Source organism: Notechis scutatus, chromosome 4 (genome assembly GCF_049901735.1).
Source record: "Notechis scutatus isolate UNSWTSFEM ecotype Mainland chromosome 4, rNotScu1.2, whole genome shotgun sequence".
Classification (NCBI taxonomy): Eukaryota; Metazoa; Chordata; class Lepidosauria; order Squamata; family Elapidae; genus Notechis; species Notechis scutatus.
The window spans coordinates 160,334,678-160,355,265 of NC_142012.1; the positions used below are offsets into that span (position 1 = coordinate 160,334,678).

Sequence of the window (20,588 nt, forward strand, 5' to 3'; positions counted from 1 at the left end):
CACATCTGAGGACCTGATGTCCCCTGGACCTTTTTATGCAGTGCTTCTGTTCGCTGTCCCCACCACCACCTGCCACTTGCATTGGCTTACCTGAGAGGATGCAATATTTGCTGAAGGTCCTGTAAACAAGAGGAAAGGAAAAATAAATATGTGGGGACATCTAGTCAAAGTTTGATTAGATAAGGGGAAAAAATGCAGATTGTACAAAAAGAAGAAAGCAACTCTCCTAGTCAGTCAGTCAAATTAATCCCAGGAGACCAGGGAAGAAAAGGGTATTTTAAGAATACAAAATTATATAGCAAAGATGCACAAAGGTAGTGTCAATTATACATATGGATGACTTTGTGTCAAATCTCAGCTCCCTTATTGACCTAGCTAATAGGGATAAAGTGCTATCCAGTTGACATTCAGTCTTAGCAACTAATTTAATCCTTTCTAGAATGATCTGTCCTCAAAACTAGCCCTTTAGACCATCCAATATGACAACCATTGCAGTTGTAATGAAGTCCATTCATCTTGCTACCAGTCATCCTCCTCTTTTCATTCCTTCCACCTTTCTCAGCATTGCAGATCCATTTGTTCGTTTCCTTTACCAGCCATGCTGTTCTCTAGAGGTGTCCAATTTCAGCAACTTTAAGACTTGAGGACTTCGACTCCCACAATTCCCCAGCTGGTATGGCTGGATGAGGAATTCTGGAAGTAGGAGTCCACAAGTCTTAAAGGTGCCAACGTTGGACATCTCTGCTCCAAACATGGAGCCATGGGGAACATTTTATGTGACATCAAAATGGAAGATTTTTCCACTATGCATGGACAAGGACATCAAATATGTTCAGTGTCAAAAATTAAGGTGAAGGAACGAGGCTTAAATCAACAGAACTGTTTGTCTGCCTGAAAAGTAGCCAAAGCTAACGTGTCTTGATAAAATAGTTTACAAGTTCATGGACAGGTAGTTGCTGCAATCCGTCCCAAAATCAGAGTTTGTTCTTTTTCTTCTGCTGATTCCATAGATGTATACCATTCATTCCTTCTTTTGTTATAGGTAGACCTCCATTTACGAAGCCAATTGAGCCTGACATTTCCACTGCTAAGTGAGATGGTTGCTAAGTGAGTTTTGCCTCATCTTATGATGTTGCTTGTCAGTGAATCACTGCAGCTGTTAAGTTAGTATCATGGTTGTTAGGTGAACTGGCTTTCCTTGTTGACTTTGCTTGTCAGAAGGTGACAAAAGGGGATCAGGACACTGCAACCGTTATAAATGTGAACCAGTTGCCATGCGGTCAAATTTTGATCACATAACTGTGAGGATGCTTCAACAGTCGTGTGTGAAAAATGTCATAACTCACTTTTTTTTAGTTACATTGTAAGTTTGAATGGTCACTGAATGAACTTTTGTCTGCCAAGAATTACATACCATATGTATGTTATGTATGTATGTATGTACAGTGATGGGATTCAAAAATTTTTTACTACCAGTTCTTTGGGTGTGGTTTGTTGGGCATGGCAGGGGAAGGATACTGCAAAATCTCCATTTCCTCCCCACTCCACTAACTTGCTTTCCAGCTCCGTTCTCCTATGCAGGGCAACCAAAGAAGGCCCAGCCAATCAGCTGGGACTCTGGAGGCAGAGAATAGATGGGGGCGGGGCCAGTCAGAGGTGGGATTTGCTGATTCTCCGAACTACTCAAAATTTCCACTATCAGTTCTCCAGAACTGGTCAGAACCTGCTGAATACCAGCTCTGACACAGCCTATTAAGGCACAAAGATCTTGTACCTGGGTTTTCCGGAAAGTTGCAGCTAGAGCAGACAAGATACACGGCCCAGCCCTGGTCAACAGTCACACCCAAGTCACTTCCAACTGAACACTGAGGCACAATTGATTCTTTGAAATGCAGGAGTGAATTTAAGGTATAGTAACAGCAAAACTTTATTCTTTCTCACAAACATATATACCCACTCATCCATCCTTAACCACATCCTTCTCAATTAGGCTACCAGGCACTAGCCAGAGGGATGGAAACCACCAAGTCTGGATCCAAACAGACTCAAAAGAGGGAATGGGCTTCAGGACCCCTTTTATAGCATATAAAAGGTCTTCTAGTCCAACCCCCTGCTCAGGCAGGAGACCCTATACCACTCTGGACAAATGGGTGTCCAATTTCTTCTTCTTCTTCTTTTTTTGTAAATTGTATTTGAGTTTTCACAAAAAAAAATACAAATAAAGCATCTTTTTTTAAAGTAGCGTGATCCCGGGTTGCATTTCTTCGTACAGACACAAATTCAATTTGATGCTCATTTTTATGTTCTATTCCATATCTTATTACTGTTTTACATTTTCTACCTAGCTTCTCCTCTCTTTTAATTTTCTCAATTTTATTTTAATTATCTCATCTCAATTCAAATCATTATATTTGTATTTTTTGTCTGTCCTGTTTCAATTTCATATTATCTTTTCTCATTAAACAAAGTTTCTCCTGTAGTTGCTAATTGGAGTATGACACCTTTATATCTTTTAAGTTTATCCATTTAACTCTTATTTAGGCTTCAATATATACCTTAAAGTTTTAACATTCAATATAATACATAACTTCCATTCGGATTCTGCTTGGTACATTCTTAAAATACATACTATATTCTTTAAAAAAAAGATTATAAATATATGTAATTAAAACAACACATTCCATTCCAATTCAATTCTATCATTGATGTTAATATTCATTAAAATCTTAACTTCTTTAACATTACTTTTCAATTAAATATCATACTTCTATGGGAACAGTTATAAGCTTACCATGATTAATTCCCCCCCCCCCCCTTCACTTATATTTTATAAAGCATTAACTAATTTAAATGTTCCTGTCCCTTTCTAATTCAATTTTCTCATTTATTTTATTTCATTTATTTTATTAACAAACATTTCACTAAATTACACTAACTATTTTATCCCTCATTTTAATCATACATTGTTTCCAATTTTCTAAAGTTATTTCTATTACTAATATAATAATACAATCTTATGTACCTTTACAGAATCCCTTTTTCAGTTAAATTTTCACCCATTATCTCTAAATAGGTCCTGTTTCTCTATATCTTGTTTCGGTCCTTTGTAACTTCTTTTCCTTTCCTTCTTCCCTCTCTTCTTCTCTCTCCCCTTTTTACCCTCATGTCTCTCTACCTCCATTTCTCTCTTCTGTATTCCCCTCTTCTGTTGCTTTCCAATATTATACTTATTTTTCAAATTATTTTTCTTTTCTTTGGTTGTTTTTTTAAGTCTTAAATTCTCCATTCTCTTTCCCCCCTTTCCTTTTTCTTCCCCACAAAGAATTACTTATTCATTAAAGATGGCTTCTTCTTTGTCCCAGTCTTCTTGTTTTGCAGACGTTTCTTGTTGTTTCTCATAGTTCCAAATCTCCATTTCTAAGAATTGAAAAACGAAGCCAAAAGAACCCCTCCCTTCTTGTGCATCTTCTTTTTAAGTTCCATTTTCAATTCATCCAGAAGTAGTGCCATTGTATAAATTTTTAAACAACCACCCGATTAATTTTAGTCATTCAAGTGCAATAAAAGAATCCAAAGATCACCAAGTAATCCAAATACATGCAAGCTGTTTCTTTTTGCTTTTTTTTTTTTCACTTTCTCTTCTTGGGGCTCTACTGTTTAGTTACAAAGTTTCAGTTAAAATGTATCTTTTAGAAGTCTTGTTGAAGTTTTACTGTAGATTCCTTTCAATTCCAGGTCTCCTCCCTCTTTCCAGATCCTACCCTTTTATTCTTTTTCTCTCCTTTCCTGCTTATAAATTTTTTTTTTAGTGTCCAGAAATCTTTGTTATCCCTTTGACATTTTTTTTTATTTTCACCTTAATTGCCTGTTGATGTCACGGTGGATTTTTCCAATTTCTTATTTAAGTCTCTTAGTTGTCAGTATAGGGAAAGGGAGAGAAGAAAGAAAAAAAAACAAACCTTTCCCTTTTCACTTTCCTTCGCTGCTTCAGACTCTTCTTTGGGAATGATGTTATTTTTGTGTAAGTTTAAATTCCAGGGTACCTTAGTTGTTGCTTTTGCAATTTAACCCGGTCAGCCAAAACTTTCACTTCTTATCTTCCTCCTGCACATTCTTTTCCAGTCGAGTTCTTCTTTGAGGTGGCCATTTCTGACCACCGCTGCAACCGCCTTCGGGAAAGGGAGTAATGGCCAACTGAGGAGGAGAGATGCGGCTCTCCTCAACCCTGCTGGCAGTCTCCCCCCTCTTCACCACCTCTACGGGGTGGCTTAGCCCTGAAACCAGCCAGCTCGGGGAGCTCCAGCAGCGAGCCCAGACCGAAACCGTGCACGATCACAGATTTCTGTCTGTCACTGAGGAAGCTCAGAACCGGAAGCCGGGAGTCCAATTTCTTCTTGAACACCTACCAGTGATGGAGCACCCATAACTTCTGGGAGCAAGTTGTTCCACTGGTTTCTTGATCTGATGATCAGGAAGTTTCTCCTTAGTTCTAGGTTGCTTCTTTCCTTGATTAATTTCCATCCATTGATTCTTGTCTTGCCTTCAGATGCTTTGGAGAATTGGTTGATCCTGTATTCTGTACATACACACACACATACATGCATACATACATACATACATACATACATACATACGGTATGTAGTTCTTGGTTTACAAAAGTTCATCTAGTGACCATTCAAACTTACAATGGTAGTGAAAAAAGGGAGTTATGACCATTTTTCACACACATGACTGTGGCAGCATCCCCACAGTCATGTGATCAAATTTTGACCACATGGCAACTGGTTCATATTTATGACAGCTGCAGTGTCCTGATCCCTTTTTGCCACCTTCTGACAAGCAAAGTCAACAGGAAAGCCAGTTCACCTAACAACCATGATACTAACTTAACAGCTGCAGTGATTCACTAACAACTGTGACAAGCAACATCATAAGATGAGGCAAAACTCACTTAGCAACCATCTCACTTAGCAGTGGAAATGTCAGACTCAATTGGCTTCGTAAATGGAGGTCTACCTATAACAAAAGAAGGAATGAATGGTATACATCTATGGAATCAGCAGAAGAAAAAGAACAAACTCTGATTTTGGGACGGATTGCAGCAACTACCTGTCCATGAACTTGTAAACTATTTTATCAAGACACGTTAGCTTTGGCTACTTTTCAGACAGACAAACAGTTCTGTTGATTTAAGCCTCGTTCCTTCACCTTAATTTTTGACTTTGAACATATTTGATGTTCTTGTCCATGCATAGTGGAAAAATCTTCCATTTTGATGTCACATAAAATGCTCCCCATGGCTCCATGTTTGGAGCAGAGATGTCCAACGTTGGCACCTTTAAGACTTGTGGACTCCAACTTCCAGAATTCCTCATCCAGCCATACCAGCTGGGGAATTGTGGGAGTCAAAGTCCTCAAGTCTTAAAGTTGCTGAAATTGGACACCTCTAGAGAACAGCATGGCTGGTAAAGGAAACAAACACATGGATCTGTAATGCTGAGAAAGGTGGAAGGAATGAAAAGAGGAGGATGACCGGTAGCAAGATGAATGGACTTCATTACAACTGCAATGGTTGTCATGTTGGATGGTCTAAAGGGCTAGTTTTGGGGACAGATCATTCTAGAAAGGATTGAATTAGTTGCTAAGACTCAATGTCAACTGGATAGCACTTTATCCCTATTAGCTAGGTCAATAAGGGAGCTGAGATTTGACACAAAGTCTTCCATATGTATAATTGACACTACCTTTGTGCATCATTCCTATATAATTTTGTATTCTTAAAATACCCTTTTCTGCACTGGTCTCCTGGGATTAATTTGACTGACTGACTAGGAGAGTTGCTTTCTTCTTTTTGTACAATCTGCATTTTTTCCCCTTATCTAATCAAACTTTGACTAGATGTCCCCACATATTTATTTTTCCTTTCCTCTTGTTTGCAGGACCTTTGGCAAATATTGCATCCTCTCAGGTAAGCCAATGCAAGTGGCAGGTGGTGGTGGGGACAGCGAACAGAAGCACTGCGTAAAAAGCAGCACCTGACGTCAGGTCCTCCGAAGTCTACCTTCCTTCCATCGGTGTACATCATCTCTGAACATAGCCATGAATTCCTTGGTAACTCTCGTACTCCTGGGCCAGATTATAGGATGCACGTTTAGCGTTCTCTTGACAAAGGAATTCGATTGCAATGGAGAAGAGGCTAAAAGATTTGGAGATTTGGCCCTGCACTACATCAATCAACATAATCTACATGGATACAAACAAACTCTCAATGTAATTAAGAGGGTTGATTTCCTGGCCCCCCGGGTAAGTACAAAGGGAGGAAAAAATTTCTTAGTCTTATTTACTAAATCAATAACAGTTAGGTGATTTTTTGGGGGTGATATTGTGCCAGTCAATTTCTGTAGCCTTCTTGCTGAGATTTGGGCAACCCACGGCCTCTTTCTAGTCAATGTTCTGTAATCTCACAGCTCCCATTTCAGTTGAATTGCTAGACGGGAGTGGATATTAATCCAATCCATCTGGATGGCACCAGACTGGAAAAACTATCATGAAAGAGGAAGTTCTGCCTTCTCCACTGTCCCAGCGTGAAGGAGTCCTCCTTGGGCTGGAGGTGTATTTTGCTTTGCAAGGGTGGCAATTGGCATAGAGAGCAAGATAGCAGAGACTTTTACTTACGATGATCCTATTTACAATGAAGTTATTTACAACAGGTATTTACACCTGGAATGATGTCTATTGTCCATGTCATGATTGTCCCAAAAGTGGTTTTTCAAAAGGCAACTGGATTTTCTTGGGTTTTTTCCCCACTTGAAAATGTATCCCTTCTCATCCAAGAAGGTTCATCCAAGTGAAATGTTTCCAAGGAAAAAACACCAAGAGGGTCCAGTTACCTTTTGGAAAAGCACCTTTTTAATTACAACTGGAACATTCAATGCAATCCCAGTGTACACTTGGTGTCAGGTTTTCCTCCCCCCCCCCCTCTACTTCCCCTGCTTCCTCCTCCTTTCACTCGTCTCCTTCCCTTGTTTCTGAACTACTCCAGGGAGAGTGAAATCAAAGGAATGGGCTGGATTTTAACAGTAGAGCATTCCGGACAGTTTGACTTTCTCCTGGCTGTGCTCAACTGAACCCTTACTGCTTCTCTACTAGGGGCAATCTTTCTTGGGGTCTTCTGCCAAGTCCTTCCCCAAAGACTAGGGCTTTACCAATGACCAATGAGCTCCTCCATGCCACGTTGGATATTGCATGAAGATACCACATGCAGCCAGTTGGGTCCCTCCTTCCATCTTGGGTGAAGACGTCCTTTCTCTGGGTCTTTCGGGGAAGTTACATGTTTTTTTTTCTAGCAGAATACAGGTAGCTCAGCATTCAACTGTGGAGTCCTTGGTGCACTAGTGACCTTACCTAGGTCATTACTTTTGTTCAGGTAATGAGAAGTGTTCAAGGAAACCACCAGGCTCAGAGAACAGCAAGGAGTGCACAGATTTTTCTCCTCCTCCTCGCCTCTCCTCCTTTCTCCAATTTTTAATGAGGCCAGCAGCATATTCTTTTCATCCCCTGGGGAGATGGACGTCCCCCTAAGCTCTAATTTTCTATTCTGGTTCTTCAGAAGGAAATATTTTCAGATTTCCGTTTGAAAAATGTATGTCAATGAGGGTTGGGTGCAAATGTGGCAATGCCATTCCGATATTTCTTCATCAGGGTCATACACTGATTATATTTTGTCGAGCCTGTTCTTCTTTCAACAGATCTGAGTGAGGTTCACACCCAGGACTGGCATGGAGCTGGATCCTTAGGTTGAGCGAGGACCAACCAATTCCTTTTTGACAGTCCTCCCACGGTTTTATAATAAATAGGTCTGACACTAACTCAGACACTGGATGGAGGGTTACACTGTAAGCCACATCCCTTTCCTGCCAATGCAATGCATCTCAAAAGAGGCAGGACTTGTGTTCTGTTGCTCCTTCCACCATTTTGCTGATATTGACAATGCCCCCAACCCATCCCAGTGAATGCTTATACTTCTAACTGCTGCTTCTTTAGCTCAGATCCTCAGAAAAGGAGGGTGACCATCTCGTGATCTACACCATACACACAACATGTTTAACCAGGTCAGAGCATGTTTTTGTGATTGCATTTCAATATGCAGAACTTGGTGTGAGTACCGGTTAGATTTGTTGCGTCAACTCAGCCCCTCGGGTTATTTAATAGTTCAGTGTGTGATGGAAATCCAGGAAATGGTTCATTCTGCCAACTGGGTTAAGTGTTGTGTGAACTCTCCAACGGAGGAAAATGTTAGTTTTCTCCCAACAATCTGATCTTCATTAAACCCCTGTCCCAAACAATTGCCCTAAGTATCTGTAGGTAGACAGGTCATGCCATTGTTTGATGCCATTGTTTGGAGCCAAAATGCTGGTGGTTCAATAGACAATATGGACACAAGTGAACCATACAATATCAGAAAGAGGTAATATCTTCCACCCAGACCTGGCCAAAATCAACAACTGGGAAATCAAGTGAGGCCTGCAAGAAAACCTCAGGTGTTCATGTCAGGACATGTCAGCCTTGTCCATTCCTGCCTTGTAACCTCCAAATGAACTGTGTTTAACTTCAGACAACACTGAAATTTCCTGTTGGGTGTATTTTCTTAAAAGCAGTTGATACTGAGAAGCACAGCAGGACGAGATCTTTAACTTGGGTGTCAATTCAAACATTTCTGAGAGTCAGCTGATGCAACAGAGACAGAAATGTGCAGGGAGAAAAGTCATTCTCGTGCTAATTTTTCATTTTAGACATACCTTGAGAAGGTAGTCTCAGTTGAGCTGGATGTTCTGGAAACAGAGTGTCACGTGTTGGATCCAACTCCTGTCGAGAATTGTACTGTAAGACAACAGGATCACCATGTAAGTGTCTGAAGGTTCTTGCAAATGTAAGACTTTCTGAGAGGACAGGTGGGTTCTTACCACTCCACCAAGAGTAAATTGAGTTTCTGAACACACAAAAAACTGATATATTGGTGAACAAAGGGTTAATGCAGAGGTCTCCAAAATGGCAACTTTAAGATTTGTGGACTTCAACTCCCAGAATTCCTCAGCCAGCCATGCTAAGATCCCAGGGTTAATGAAACCTCAGCAGTCGCTAACCTATTCCATGGGCATTCATTTTGAGTTCATGTTACATAGCCAGATTTCATTTCAACTCTGAGCAATGAATTAGTCAGGAATTAAGAAGTCAATTCTTCTTTCACATTCACCCTGTGATGTGCAAAGCTGAATTGTTCCCAAGCCAGATTCCATGAAAAGTGCCTTATTGCTCCTCTGCTTAAAACAGAAGGTATCCAACCACAGCAACTTTTACAATCTCTAGATTTCAACTCCCAGAGTTCCCCAGCAAGCGATGTCCAAGGTTGGATGCCCCAGGTTTAGAGGTTACTGTCCAATTTTCATCAACATGGAACTGGCCAAGTAGAAGTTCTCATATTACAACACCTGCAAATGTTTCACCAAACACGAATAAGATAGTTTTGAAGCAAGTATGCATGTCAGGTTCAAAACCAAAAAAGACCCGCGAAGTTAGGGCAAAGCAATTTTCCTTTATTGCTCCTTACCTATAGAGAGAAATCATGCCAAACTAAAGCAAACTACTTGCATCATTAAATGTATACAGTAGTCTGATAACCAGGGGTGGGATTCAAAATTTTTAACAATCGGTTCTGTGGGCGTGGCTTGGTGGTCATGTTATTGTCTGGGTGTGGCCAACTCAATGTCACTCACATCGAGGCATGCATCTCCTCACCTGGCCTCCCATGACTGTGGGGATTCTGCAACAGTCATAAGTGTGAAAAATGGTCACTTTATTCAGTGCCATTGTAACTTTGAATGGTCACTCCACATGCAAAGTACCAGCAAAGGAGGGGGGAAAAAAGTCCAGAGATATTCCTGAGACAGGAAATCTAGTCCTGCTGAGAATGTAATAAGGGTTAGTGTAGAGGCAGTTTCTGTGAGCAACACCAGAATGTTTCCTTCCTGCCTTCCTTACAGGATTAGGCCAGTAATTCCTTCTAACAACCGGTTCTCCGAACTGCTTAGAATGTTAACAACCGGTTCTAGCGAATAGGTGCGAACTGGTAGAATCCCCACCCCTGCTGATAACTTCTAGGGAGGAGCTGTCTTGACCTATTTCTTCCCAACCAAACTGTCTAAACTTTGCTGTCACTTGCTTCTCTGGAATGCAATGCCTCCCACCTGGGAATCCAGACTACATTCCACCACAGTGCACTAGCTACCCTAATGATGCTGCCTCACAAATTAGTCTAGCCAAGTTCCTAGTGCACTGTGCTCATTTTAATAATATCCTATCTATTAAGAAAGTGAAATACGCTCTAATCTGTAAATATGCTATAAAAGCAAAATACCACTCACGCATCATCACAAAAACACCAGAACCATAAAGCCTACAAACTTGAAATTTGGCACTTATGTTCCTCTTAGCTACTAGGTGCTCACTAAGAAAGGATTTTTGGAAATGGCCATCAGGGCATTAGTATTTCCTATATTATTATTAACATGCTCTGATGCTTAAGGAGTTCTACTCCCCCTCCTTACCTGAAAAGAAATCTGTTTCAAATGCAAAATACAAGCAAAGGAGAGGAGTTTTAGCTTCAGTTTTCATTCCACAGCACCAAGCAGCTTTAGTACAGAACAGTTGAACTAAGCCAAGCCCAGGCTCCTTGCTGTCTCCTTCTTGCTCACACAGCAAATACTGTTTCAGTTCCAAACAGCCCTGAACTCTCTCACACACTGACAGGACACTAGCTGGGCAGATGAGTACAATGGATGCTGGTAGGCAGAGGCACAATTTTTCCCCATTACTTTCCTCCCCAAAATCTTGCCCAATCACATAGTTTCGTAGTGGAGCATGGGTACCCTGCAAGTGGACCATAATAAATCCTACTAATGCTATAAATCCCACAGAAACACCAGTTTTAAAGCACTAACCCAAATGGTTAATTAAATCATGTTAAGTTAAAGTTTAACATGTTTAATTTGATGCCTTTGTATCTCCAGGCTGTTAAATCAGAATGTGTTGTCAGGATCCACAGAGAGAACGGCGACAAAGTGTCTGGTGCAAACTGCCACTCAAAACCAGGTAATTAATCTTTATCATTCTTGGACTCTTAGCGGAGTTGGGTTCAAGAAATTAAGAGTTGAGCTAACCACTGGCATCTTGTCATTTCCTGTCCTGTTTTATTAACTTTTTGTGATGGTGGTGGTACTAACCCAGCCTTTCTTTAAAATTCATTTTTTTTAACTAGTGGTTCTGTGGGTGTGGCTTGGTGGGCGTGGTAGGGGAAGGATACTGTGAAATATACAGTCAGGGGTGGTATTTGCTGGTCCTCTGAACTACTCCAAATTTCCGCCACTGGTTCTCCAGAACTGGTCAGAACCTGCTGAATGCCACCTCTGGTCCTGAGATGTTTCACCCGAGAGAGGCTAACTATGCATTGCTTTAATTCAGTCGAAAGGTAGTTCAAGCCAATCTAATGAGCTGGAATGGATCACTGAATTGGATGCTTCCAAACTGTTCATTCTGCACCCGCAAAACTTTTCTTTCTCAATCTGTTTAGGAATACAAATTAAAATGCTGCTTTCAATCCATTCAAATGATGGGCTTGAATCAAACTGACAGTTCAAATCAATTTGATGTTTGGATATGGACTGGAAGCCCTTACACACTTTTAATAAAGCATTTGACATCCCTCCTTCCTTCCCTCCCTCCCTTCCATCCCAGCCAATCAGAATCGAAGCTGTCCTGTCCAGGAAATGAAAGTGCAGGAGAATTAACTCTTTTGTTGGTGTTGTTATTTGCAAAGTCGTGTCTGACCCAATGTTCCTTGTCCTCTATCATCCCCTGGAGTTCTTTTAAGCTTGCACTGACTGATTTAGTGACTCCAGCCAGCCCCCTCATTCTCTGTTGTCCCCTTCTTCTTCTATTGCCCGCAATCGTTCCCAGCATTAGGCTCTTCTCCAGCGAGTCCTTCCTTTCTCATTAGGTGGCCAAAGTCTTTGAGTTTCATCTTCAGGATCTGGCCTTCTAAAGAGCAGTCAGGGTTGATCTTCTCTAGGACTGACCAGTTTGATCGCCTCACAGTCCAAGGGACTCGCAGGAGTCTTCTCCAGCACCAGAGTTCAAAGGCCTCCATTTTTTGGCACTCAGCTTTCCTTAACGTCCAAATTTCACAACCATACATTGCAACTAAGAAAACTATAGCCTTGACTATATGAACTTTTGTTGGCAGGGTGATGTCTCTGCTTTTTAGTTTGCTGTCTAGATTTGCCATAGCTTTCCTCCCCAGGAGCAAGCATCTTTTAATTTCTTGGCTGTCATCCCATTCTGTGGTAATCTTGGAGCCCAGGAAAATAAAATCTGTCACTACCTCCATTTCTTCCCCATCTATTTGCCAGAAATTGAGGGGACCGGATGCCATGACCTACTTCCTGGTTATTGGAAAACTGCTATGGAAAATTTCCAATTTAGTTTGCATTTAGGGTATTCCCAATCAATCTCGTTATTTAGAACAAGAACAGTCATTATTCGGATCAACTAGGAAAAACTATGGATCAATGTTTGTTGAACATTAGCAAACATCAAAACATTTAACTGCAAAATGAGAAGAAAAAGACAGGCAAAGCAAGGCAGAAACAGAGAGAGAAAGAGGAAAAGAGATCGATCAATACCTATCCCTCATCTACATGATTTATGCATCTCTATATGCGGGATGCGGTGGCTCAGTGGCTAAGACGCTGAGCTTGTCGATCAGAAAGTTCGGCAGTTCGGCCATTCGAATCCCTAGCGTCACGTAATGGAGTGAGCTCCGTTACTTCTCCCAGCTTCTGCCAACCTAGTAGTTCGGAAGTGTGTAAAAATGCAAGTAGAAAAATAGAGACCACTTTGGTGGGAAGGTAATAGTCTTCCGTGCACCTTTGACATTTAGTCATGCCAGCCGCATGACCACGGAGACGTCTTCGGACAGCACTGGCTCTTTGCTTTGTAACGGAGATGAGCACCCTTTTTATATATTTATATATATAAATGACCCTTATAGAACCACTGGAAATGACATTCTGGGTATTTAACATGACATTTCCAAATGGAGTGGCCTTTCATTATTCCAGCTTGAACCTGTTTATGTACATTGCAATAGCAGAATAGGGACAGAAAGTAGGACACCAGGTGATCCCTCTTCTTTTCTGCCCCATTAAACAAACTACTGGATGGATCGGGATGGTGTATCTGACCATAGTTTGGAATTCATGTCTAGACGTAGCGACAGTCATCAACTTAATGACCATAATTGAGCCCAAACTTTTTGTTGGTAAGCAGAACAGTTGCTAAGTGAGTTTTGCTTCATTTTATAATCTTTCTTGATACAGTTGTTTAGTGAATCACTGCAGGTGTTAAGCTAGTAACACGGTTGTTAAGTGAATCTGGCTTCCCCGTGGACTATGTCAGAAGGACACAAAAGGGGATCACCTGATCCCAGGACAATGCAACCGTCATAAATATGAGCCAGTTGCCAAGGGTCTGAATTGTGATCACGTCACCACGGGGATGCTGCAACAGCCATAAGTGTGGAAAATGGTCCTAAGTCACTTTTATCAGTGCTTTTAATTGAGGCGCTTGGCCATTGTCTCAGATTTATGACTATTGCAGTGTCCCAGGATCACATGACTCTTTTTTGAGCAAGCCACGTCAATGGGATTCAGTTGGCAACAGTTTGACCAATCACTGCAGTGATTAACAACTGTGTCAAGAAGGTCGTAAAATAGGGCAAAATCACTTAACATGTGTTTCATTTGGCAAGACAAATGTTGGGCTCAATTGTGGTCATAACTTGAGGACTTCCTGTATGTTGTCGCCTGTTATGTTGTGACTTGGACAGAGAGGACGTTGGGGAGGAACAGGGCCAGTCCTGCAGTCTGGGGAAGGCTCTGATGAATGCTATGCATCGGTGGCAGTTATGGGACCAGGCCCCTCCAACAGTTACCAGCTGCCTTCCGAGTCAGAGATCAGTGGGGCAGAAGAACAGCTGGAGCCTGTTCCCATGTGCGCATGCACAGAGCTGTCAGAAGAAGAGAACAGTTAAGGAACAAGGGTCGACTCAGGAGTAAAGGCACAGATGGACGGTGAATGGCCCCTCTCACGGGGAATAAAGAGGAACAAAAGGGGAGTGATGTTTTCAGGAGACAATTAGTTCATTTAATTAGGGTGAAGATTTGGACTGCCACCTGCTGTAAGTGCCCTTCTTGACATTTTTTGTTTGTTTGTTTGTCTTTTCAGATTCTGTGGTAAATGTGCGTCGAAATTGTCCAAAATGTCCAATTCTGGTGCCTCTGAATGACCCTCATGTGGTACAATCTGTTGAATACGTGCTTCATAAACACAATGAACAACAGCCTAACCATGCTTATGAAGTCCTTGAGATTTCAAGAGGACAGCACAAAGTTAGTATGCAAATCTCAAAAGGGAATTCCGATCGCCTCTTCCAGTTTAATGCTTCGATGCTTCATATAACTAAGAGAAAGCAGGAGGAGGCTAGGGGAATTATCCTCTGCAAAACTCTAGGAAAAGAACCAATATCAACAAGGGAGAATATTGGTAGCTCAGGATTGAAATGAGCGATTCCGGGTGCTCTCGGAGCTCGGTTGTTTTCTTGAAGACGTTTCGTTAACCGAACTAGGTAACGTCATCAGTGCTAGGAACAGGTGACCACGGGTGATGGTGGGGATATGCAGCAGACAGGACTAAAATTTCATTCCCCCAGCTCTTCAATTTCACCACTTCTACCCACAACTCAGCTGAAACGTCTCTTGCTTTGATTTCAGTATGAGCCTGAAGCTTTCTACGTGGAGTTTGCTATTGTGGAGACCAACTGCTCTGCTCAGGAAGCTCATGATGACCATCATGACTGCCATCCCAAAGCAGCAGGAGAAGCAGTAAGTGTGAGGGTCAACTCCAGTCCTATCTCAGCAATTGCCATTTCTTCCTTTCTCTCCCTCCCTCCCTCCCTCCTCTCTCCAAACCAGGATCATCTGTGCATTTGATTATTGAAAATAAGTATGCAGGGTCAAATATTCCATAGAGCAGTGATGGCTAATCTTTTCCACGTTGTGTGCCAAAAGTGTGCACAGGCGCTTTCTCGCATGCCTGCACTCATGATGCAATGTGCGTGCGACTCCCCCGCCCCCTGCGCATATGTGTGCAACCCCCTCCATGTACACTGCGTGCCTCTGCGCATGCACATGGAACCACTCCGCACACCGCATGTCTCTGCGCATGCATCTCCCACACACCCATCTCCTCCCGTGCATGCGTGGCTGATACCCAACAATCAGCTGGCTGGTGGGGACGCACATGCATATGCAGGTGGGGCTCATCCGGGCAACCTCTCGCGTGCCGACAGAAGTGGCTCTGCATGCCATTTCCGGCATGCGTGCCATAGGTTCGCCATCATGGCCATAGAGAAATAGAGACTTGAATCTGGCTCTCACCTGCCCAAATCCTACACTTTAACCTCTGCGCAACCTCAATTTCTTCACAATTCATCCACAAATAATGCATCCCCAAACTTCCTGTAAGCCCTAGATGATAGGCTCAAGAACCAGATGGATCTTGACAGATTTGAACACTGGGCCCTATCTAACAAAATGAAATGTGATGTAGAGAAAAGTGGCACTTTTCTTTTACACTTAGGCAATAACAATCAAATGCACAGATGAAGAAGAAGAAGAAGAAGAAGAAGAAGAAGAAGAAGAAGAAGAAGAAGAAGAAGAAGAAGAAGAAGAAGAAGAAGAAGAAGAAGAAGAAGAAGAAGAAGAAGAAGAAGAAGAAGAAGAAGAAGAAGAAGAAGAAGAAGAAGAAGAAGAAGAAGAAGAACTTTATTGTCATTGTACAAGTACAACGAAACTGTGGGTGCACCCCAGAACTGTTCGCAATACCACCACACCTAGAGTACTACTTCCAGTTTTGGTCACCACAATATAAAAAAGATGTTGAGACTCTAGAAAAAAATGCAGAGAAGAGCAACCAGGATGATTAGGGGACTGGAGGCTAAAACATACGATGAACAGTTACAGGAACTGAGTCTGGCTAGTCTAGTGAAGAGAAAGACCAGGGGAGACATGATAGTAGTCTTCCAATATTTGAGGGGCTGCCACAGAAGGGGTCAAGCTATTTTCCAAAACACCCGAAGACCAGACAAGGAATAATGAATGGAAACTGAACAAGGAGAAATCCAACCTAGAAACAAGGAGAAATTTTCTGACAGTGAGAGCAATTAATCCATGGAACAGAAGTTTCCATCAAAAGTTGTGAGAGATTCATCACTGGAGGCTTTCAAGAAGAGACTGGACTGCCACCTGTCAGAAATGGTGTAGGTCTCCTGCTTGGGCAGGGGTTTGGACGAGATTTCCAACTCTGTTAATCTGTTAATATCTGAAGAAGAATAGGATGCCAAGTAGTCTAACAAATTGGGCTATAATATGACCAGATTCTTTAATTCACTAGTAACTTTTTGTGTTCACATGGCCATATCTTAATTCTTCCTTCTCTCCTTCTTTCTCTCCAGCATATTGGATTCTGCAGAGCGACTGTTTTTAGATCACATGCTGCCCTTGAAAAACCTAAAGATGAACAGTATGAGTCGGACTGTGTCATCTTTGATGTCAAGGTATGGATGTTAAATGCAATTTTGTTCATCCTCTTTCCCCTCATTCTCATCAACTTAAGATGTGTAGACTTCAACTGGCTGGGGAATTCTGGGGGTTCAAGTCCACATATCTCTTGGTTTCTCTTATCCATTCTGTCCATTCAAGCAGCTCAAAATTAACTTCTTGTTCCAGTTATAGATTCCCCTGTATCCCTTCACATGAATAAATGCTCTGATATGTAATAGAGTTTGTTTGATCTTGCCTTAGCATAATGCAGCCTTTATGATTTGCAAACCATAGATTATTTTATTTATATGCTTCCTTTTCTCTGAGATTGTTATTTTATCCTCACCACGACGCTTTGGATTGTAGATTGGGCTGAGACAGAATAACCGGCTCAGAGCCATGGTATCCATTCAACAAACTGCGGTTATAACAAATTATGGCTAAGTCAACTCTTACAATAACAAAAGGAACAACCCTCTATTAACTGAAAGACAAACTGCCATGTTTCAATGTTATTCATTTGATTTCTACTCTAACATTCGCCAACTGCCAGATTACAATAGTCCTCAATTTACAACAACAATCCCAAATTTCCGTTGCAAAGGAGGTTATAGTGGACTATAGGAAAAAAAGAGCAGACATTCAGCCACTGTATATAGAGGGAGTTCATGTGGAACAGGTGGTTGAATGTAAGTTTCTCGGGACCATCATTACAAATAACCTGACCTGGAGTGCAAACACCGCTGCTTTAATTAAGAAGGCACAACAACAGTTGTATTTACTAAGGATTCTTAGGAAACAACAACTGGCTGAGAGTCTACTGACTACCTTCTATCGGAGTTCAATTGAGAGTATATTATCCTACTGTCTCTGTGTATGGTTCTCGAGCTGCACAGTGGCAGAGAAAAAGGCAATTCAGAGGGTGATCAAGATGGCCCAAAACATCATTGGCTGCTCACTTCCCTCTTTGGAAGAACTGTATAGGAATAGACGTAAGAGGAAGATACTTAATATATTGAATGACTCCTCTCATCCGGGACATCAGCTCTTTGAACTATTACCATCGAGAAGGAGATTTAGGGTATTAAGAACAAGGACGACCAGATTTAAGAACAGTTTTTATCCAAGTGCAGTTTTGAGTTTGAATGCAGGGTCATAAGATTTTTGTAGAATTAAATGGCTGAGAGTAATGGGGTATTTACATTTTTAAATTGCATAGAGATGATTGTATGGTTGGTTGTGTTTAGTTTAATTTTTTTTCTTTTTAGTGGTGTTTGTCCAGTTTTTACTTTGTGGAAGAGCACCTCATTTCGTTGCACCCGCTTGCGAGTGTAATGACAAATAAATTCTTATGTCTTATGTCTTATGTCAAAGCAAGTCTGTTGTTAAGTGAGTTTTGCCCTATTTTACGACCTTCCTTGCCACAGTTGTTAAGTGAATCACTGCACTTGTTGTTACCTTACTCACATGGTTGTTAAGTGAATCTGGCTTCGCCATTGACTTCGCTTGTCAGAAGGCCGCAAAAAAGAGATCACATGGACCTGTGACACTGCAACCGTCATAAACGTGAGTCAGTTGTCATGCATTCTAAATTTGACCCTGGGGATGCTGCAAAGGTCATAAGTGTGAAAAACAGTCATAAGTCACTTTTTTCAGGGCTGTTGTAATTTCAAAGTATCACTAAATGATTGAGGACTACCTGTACTGAAAATATTAAGAGCTGTTGATTTTCTTGATTTTCTTTTTTCAATTTTCAGTGGATTTTCTTAATTCACTGTTGTGTAAATGCATTGGAAAGTTCAAAGCAGGATAAAATCACAATAGCATTTAGAGTTATATGCCGCGTCACAGTGCTTGACAGCCCTCTCTAAGCGGTTTACAGAGTCAGCATATTTGCCTCTGACAATCTGGGGCCTCATTTTACCCACCTCGGAAGGATGGAAGGCTGAGTCAACCTTGAGCCTGGGGAGATTTGAACTGCCAAATTGCAGGCAGCCAGCAGTCTGCAGAAGTAGCCTGTAGTACAGCACTCTAACCACTGTGCCTCCGCGGCTTATGGTTCAATGGCCAAAGAAGACTCATCCATGTTTTTTTTTTCTTTTTTTCCAGGAGGGACATTCTCACACCCATTTGATTGAGCATCACTATGGAAAAAATATTCCTTCACCAGGACACAACAATGTTGTCCTGGACCTCGCCCATTCGCACAATCACACAAGCTCCCCTTATGTCTCTGATTCTCACGAACGTGTGGTAGAAGTGATAAAAGTGATAGAACTCCCACTTCCTGTGGCCAAAAGAGAAGCTCCAACAGAGACAGCACGTGATCACGCAAAAGCTGCACCCTTGTGTCCAGGAAAAATACATCACTTCAAGTTGTAGGCCAGCCATGCCAGAGAGCAGAGAGAAGCCGCCCAGTTAGTGCCAAAACCCTTTTCCAAATCTGAACTCAAACCTTGAATCCAAAAAGGAGTTTTACTCTGATACATTATAGTATTGGCCAAGTGTTGTGATCACCCGTTGTTGTTGTTACAAGAAAGAGGCTTTGTATTTGTGCCTTTCTGCTTTTAGAAATGCAGATCTCACTGTGTACTTAACATCTTCCAGTCTCCCTCTGTTCAGCCAAGGAACGACTAGAAAGTTGAAGAGAAGTTATATTAGCCCCAAAATCAAAATTCTTCTTCTTTTTTTGAGTCAATAACCTTCTTTCTCAGAAAGTCAAGGACAAATGACCCTGCACCTGGAGAGGAGTGTCTGGAGGAATGTCTCCAGTTGGGATGATGATTTGATTGGGCCATGTGATGGACTGATGGGTGCAGGGGGTGGGTCTTTGATTTTCTTCTGGGAAGAGGAAACCTGGAACTCTCTGATTCGGGTTTTCCCAGATGTGCCAATATGACAACTCAAATAAAATGGAATTTTGAGGAAATGCTTGTCTTGGAGTTTATTGGTTTGGAGTTTAATAGTTGGAATGCTGATATTTGGATTTTTTCCCCTTCTGTTTAATCGTATCTGATTCCTTGAGACTGCCTGGATAAGTCTCTGTAATTTTCTTGGCATGGTTTTTCAGAAGTGGCTTGCTATTACCATCTTCCTAGGGCTGAGAGGAAGTGGCTGGCCCAAGGTCACTGCTGGCTTCGTGCCCAAGCGGGGCTATAATTCACGGTCACCCAGTTTTTAGCCTAATGCCTTAACCCAGGGGTGTCAAACTCAAGGCCTGCAGGCCACATCTGGCCCATGGGATGCTCAGATTGGGCCCGTAGGGTTGGTCTGGAAACTGCAAAGGACCCTTCTGCAGTGTCTCTGCCAGTGAAAATGGAGTTGGGAGGGCAGAGGGCTGCAAGAGGCCATTGTGACCAAAAATGGGGCATGGTGGTGGTGGGGATCTCCATTTTCACTGGTATAAGGCTATCAAAACAAACTAAAAAACCCCAAAAGGAGAAATGTTTCCCCTTTTGCATTTGAGCATGCAAGAAGGGACATTTGGACTGCTAATGAAGGGGGCTATCTATGTTCTGAAAGGGTGTTGGGCAATTCCTATCGTGTCGTAATGGTTTTGCCCTGTGTTGGATCTCGAGTGAGGGGACTGATCCTACCATTCTGCCTTTGTTCAGACTTTGCTGCAGAGAGTTTGAAAATATCCTGTCTTGAATAGATTTCTGCCTGCAGTATTTGCTTTGCTGATGAATAGAGCTGTCTACATAGTTGTCTTTCTTTTTCAGTAAGCTCTTTATCTCTTAAGTGTTGACATCTGCTTTGTGCTATTAAGAAGAGTGGGGTTGCTTTCTGCCTCTACAAAAACCATGTTTCTCCATTTCTCTCTTTGGGGAAATATAATATTCTGCCTTTTTTCATATTCCTCAATATATTTC

The 20,588-nt window shown here is 41.8% G+C and overlaps 1 protein-coding gene across 1 annotated transcript; it reads left to right on the forward strand.

Annotated features, from left to right (window-relative positions):
* Positions 1 to 6,077: 6,077 nt before the first annotated feature.
* LOC113429245 (antihemorrhagic factor cHLP-B-like) lies at positions 6,078 to 19,645 on the forward strand. The gene is made up of 7 exons (XM_087965425.1): positions 6,078 to 6,304; positions 8,794 to 8,904; positions 11,068 to 11,149; positions 14,342 to 14,505; positions 14,887 to 14,997; positions 16,629 to 16,730; positions 18,826 to 19,645. The coding sequence occupies exons 1-7, from the start codon at positions 6,101 to 6,103 to the stop codon at positions 19,096 to 19,098; spliced, it is 1,047 nt and encodes a 348-aa protein (XP_087821551.1). The 5' UTR covers positions 6,078 to 6,100; the 3' UTR covers positions 19,099 to 19,645.
* The last annotated feature ends 943 nt before the right edge of the window (positions 19,646 to 20,588 follow it).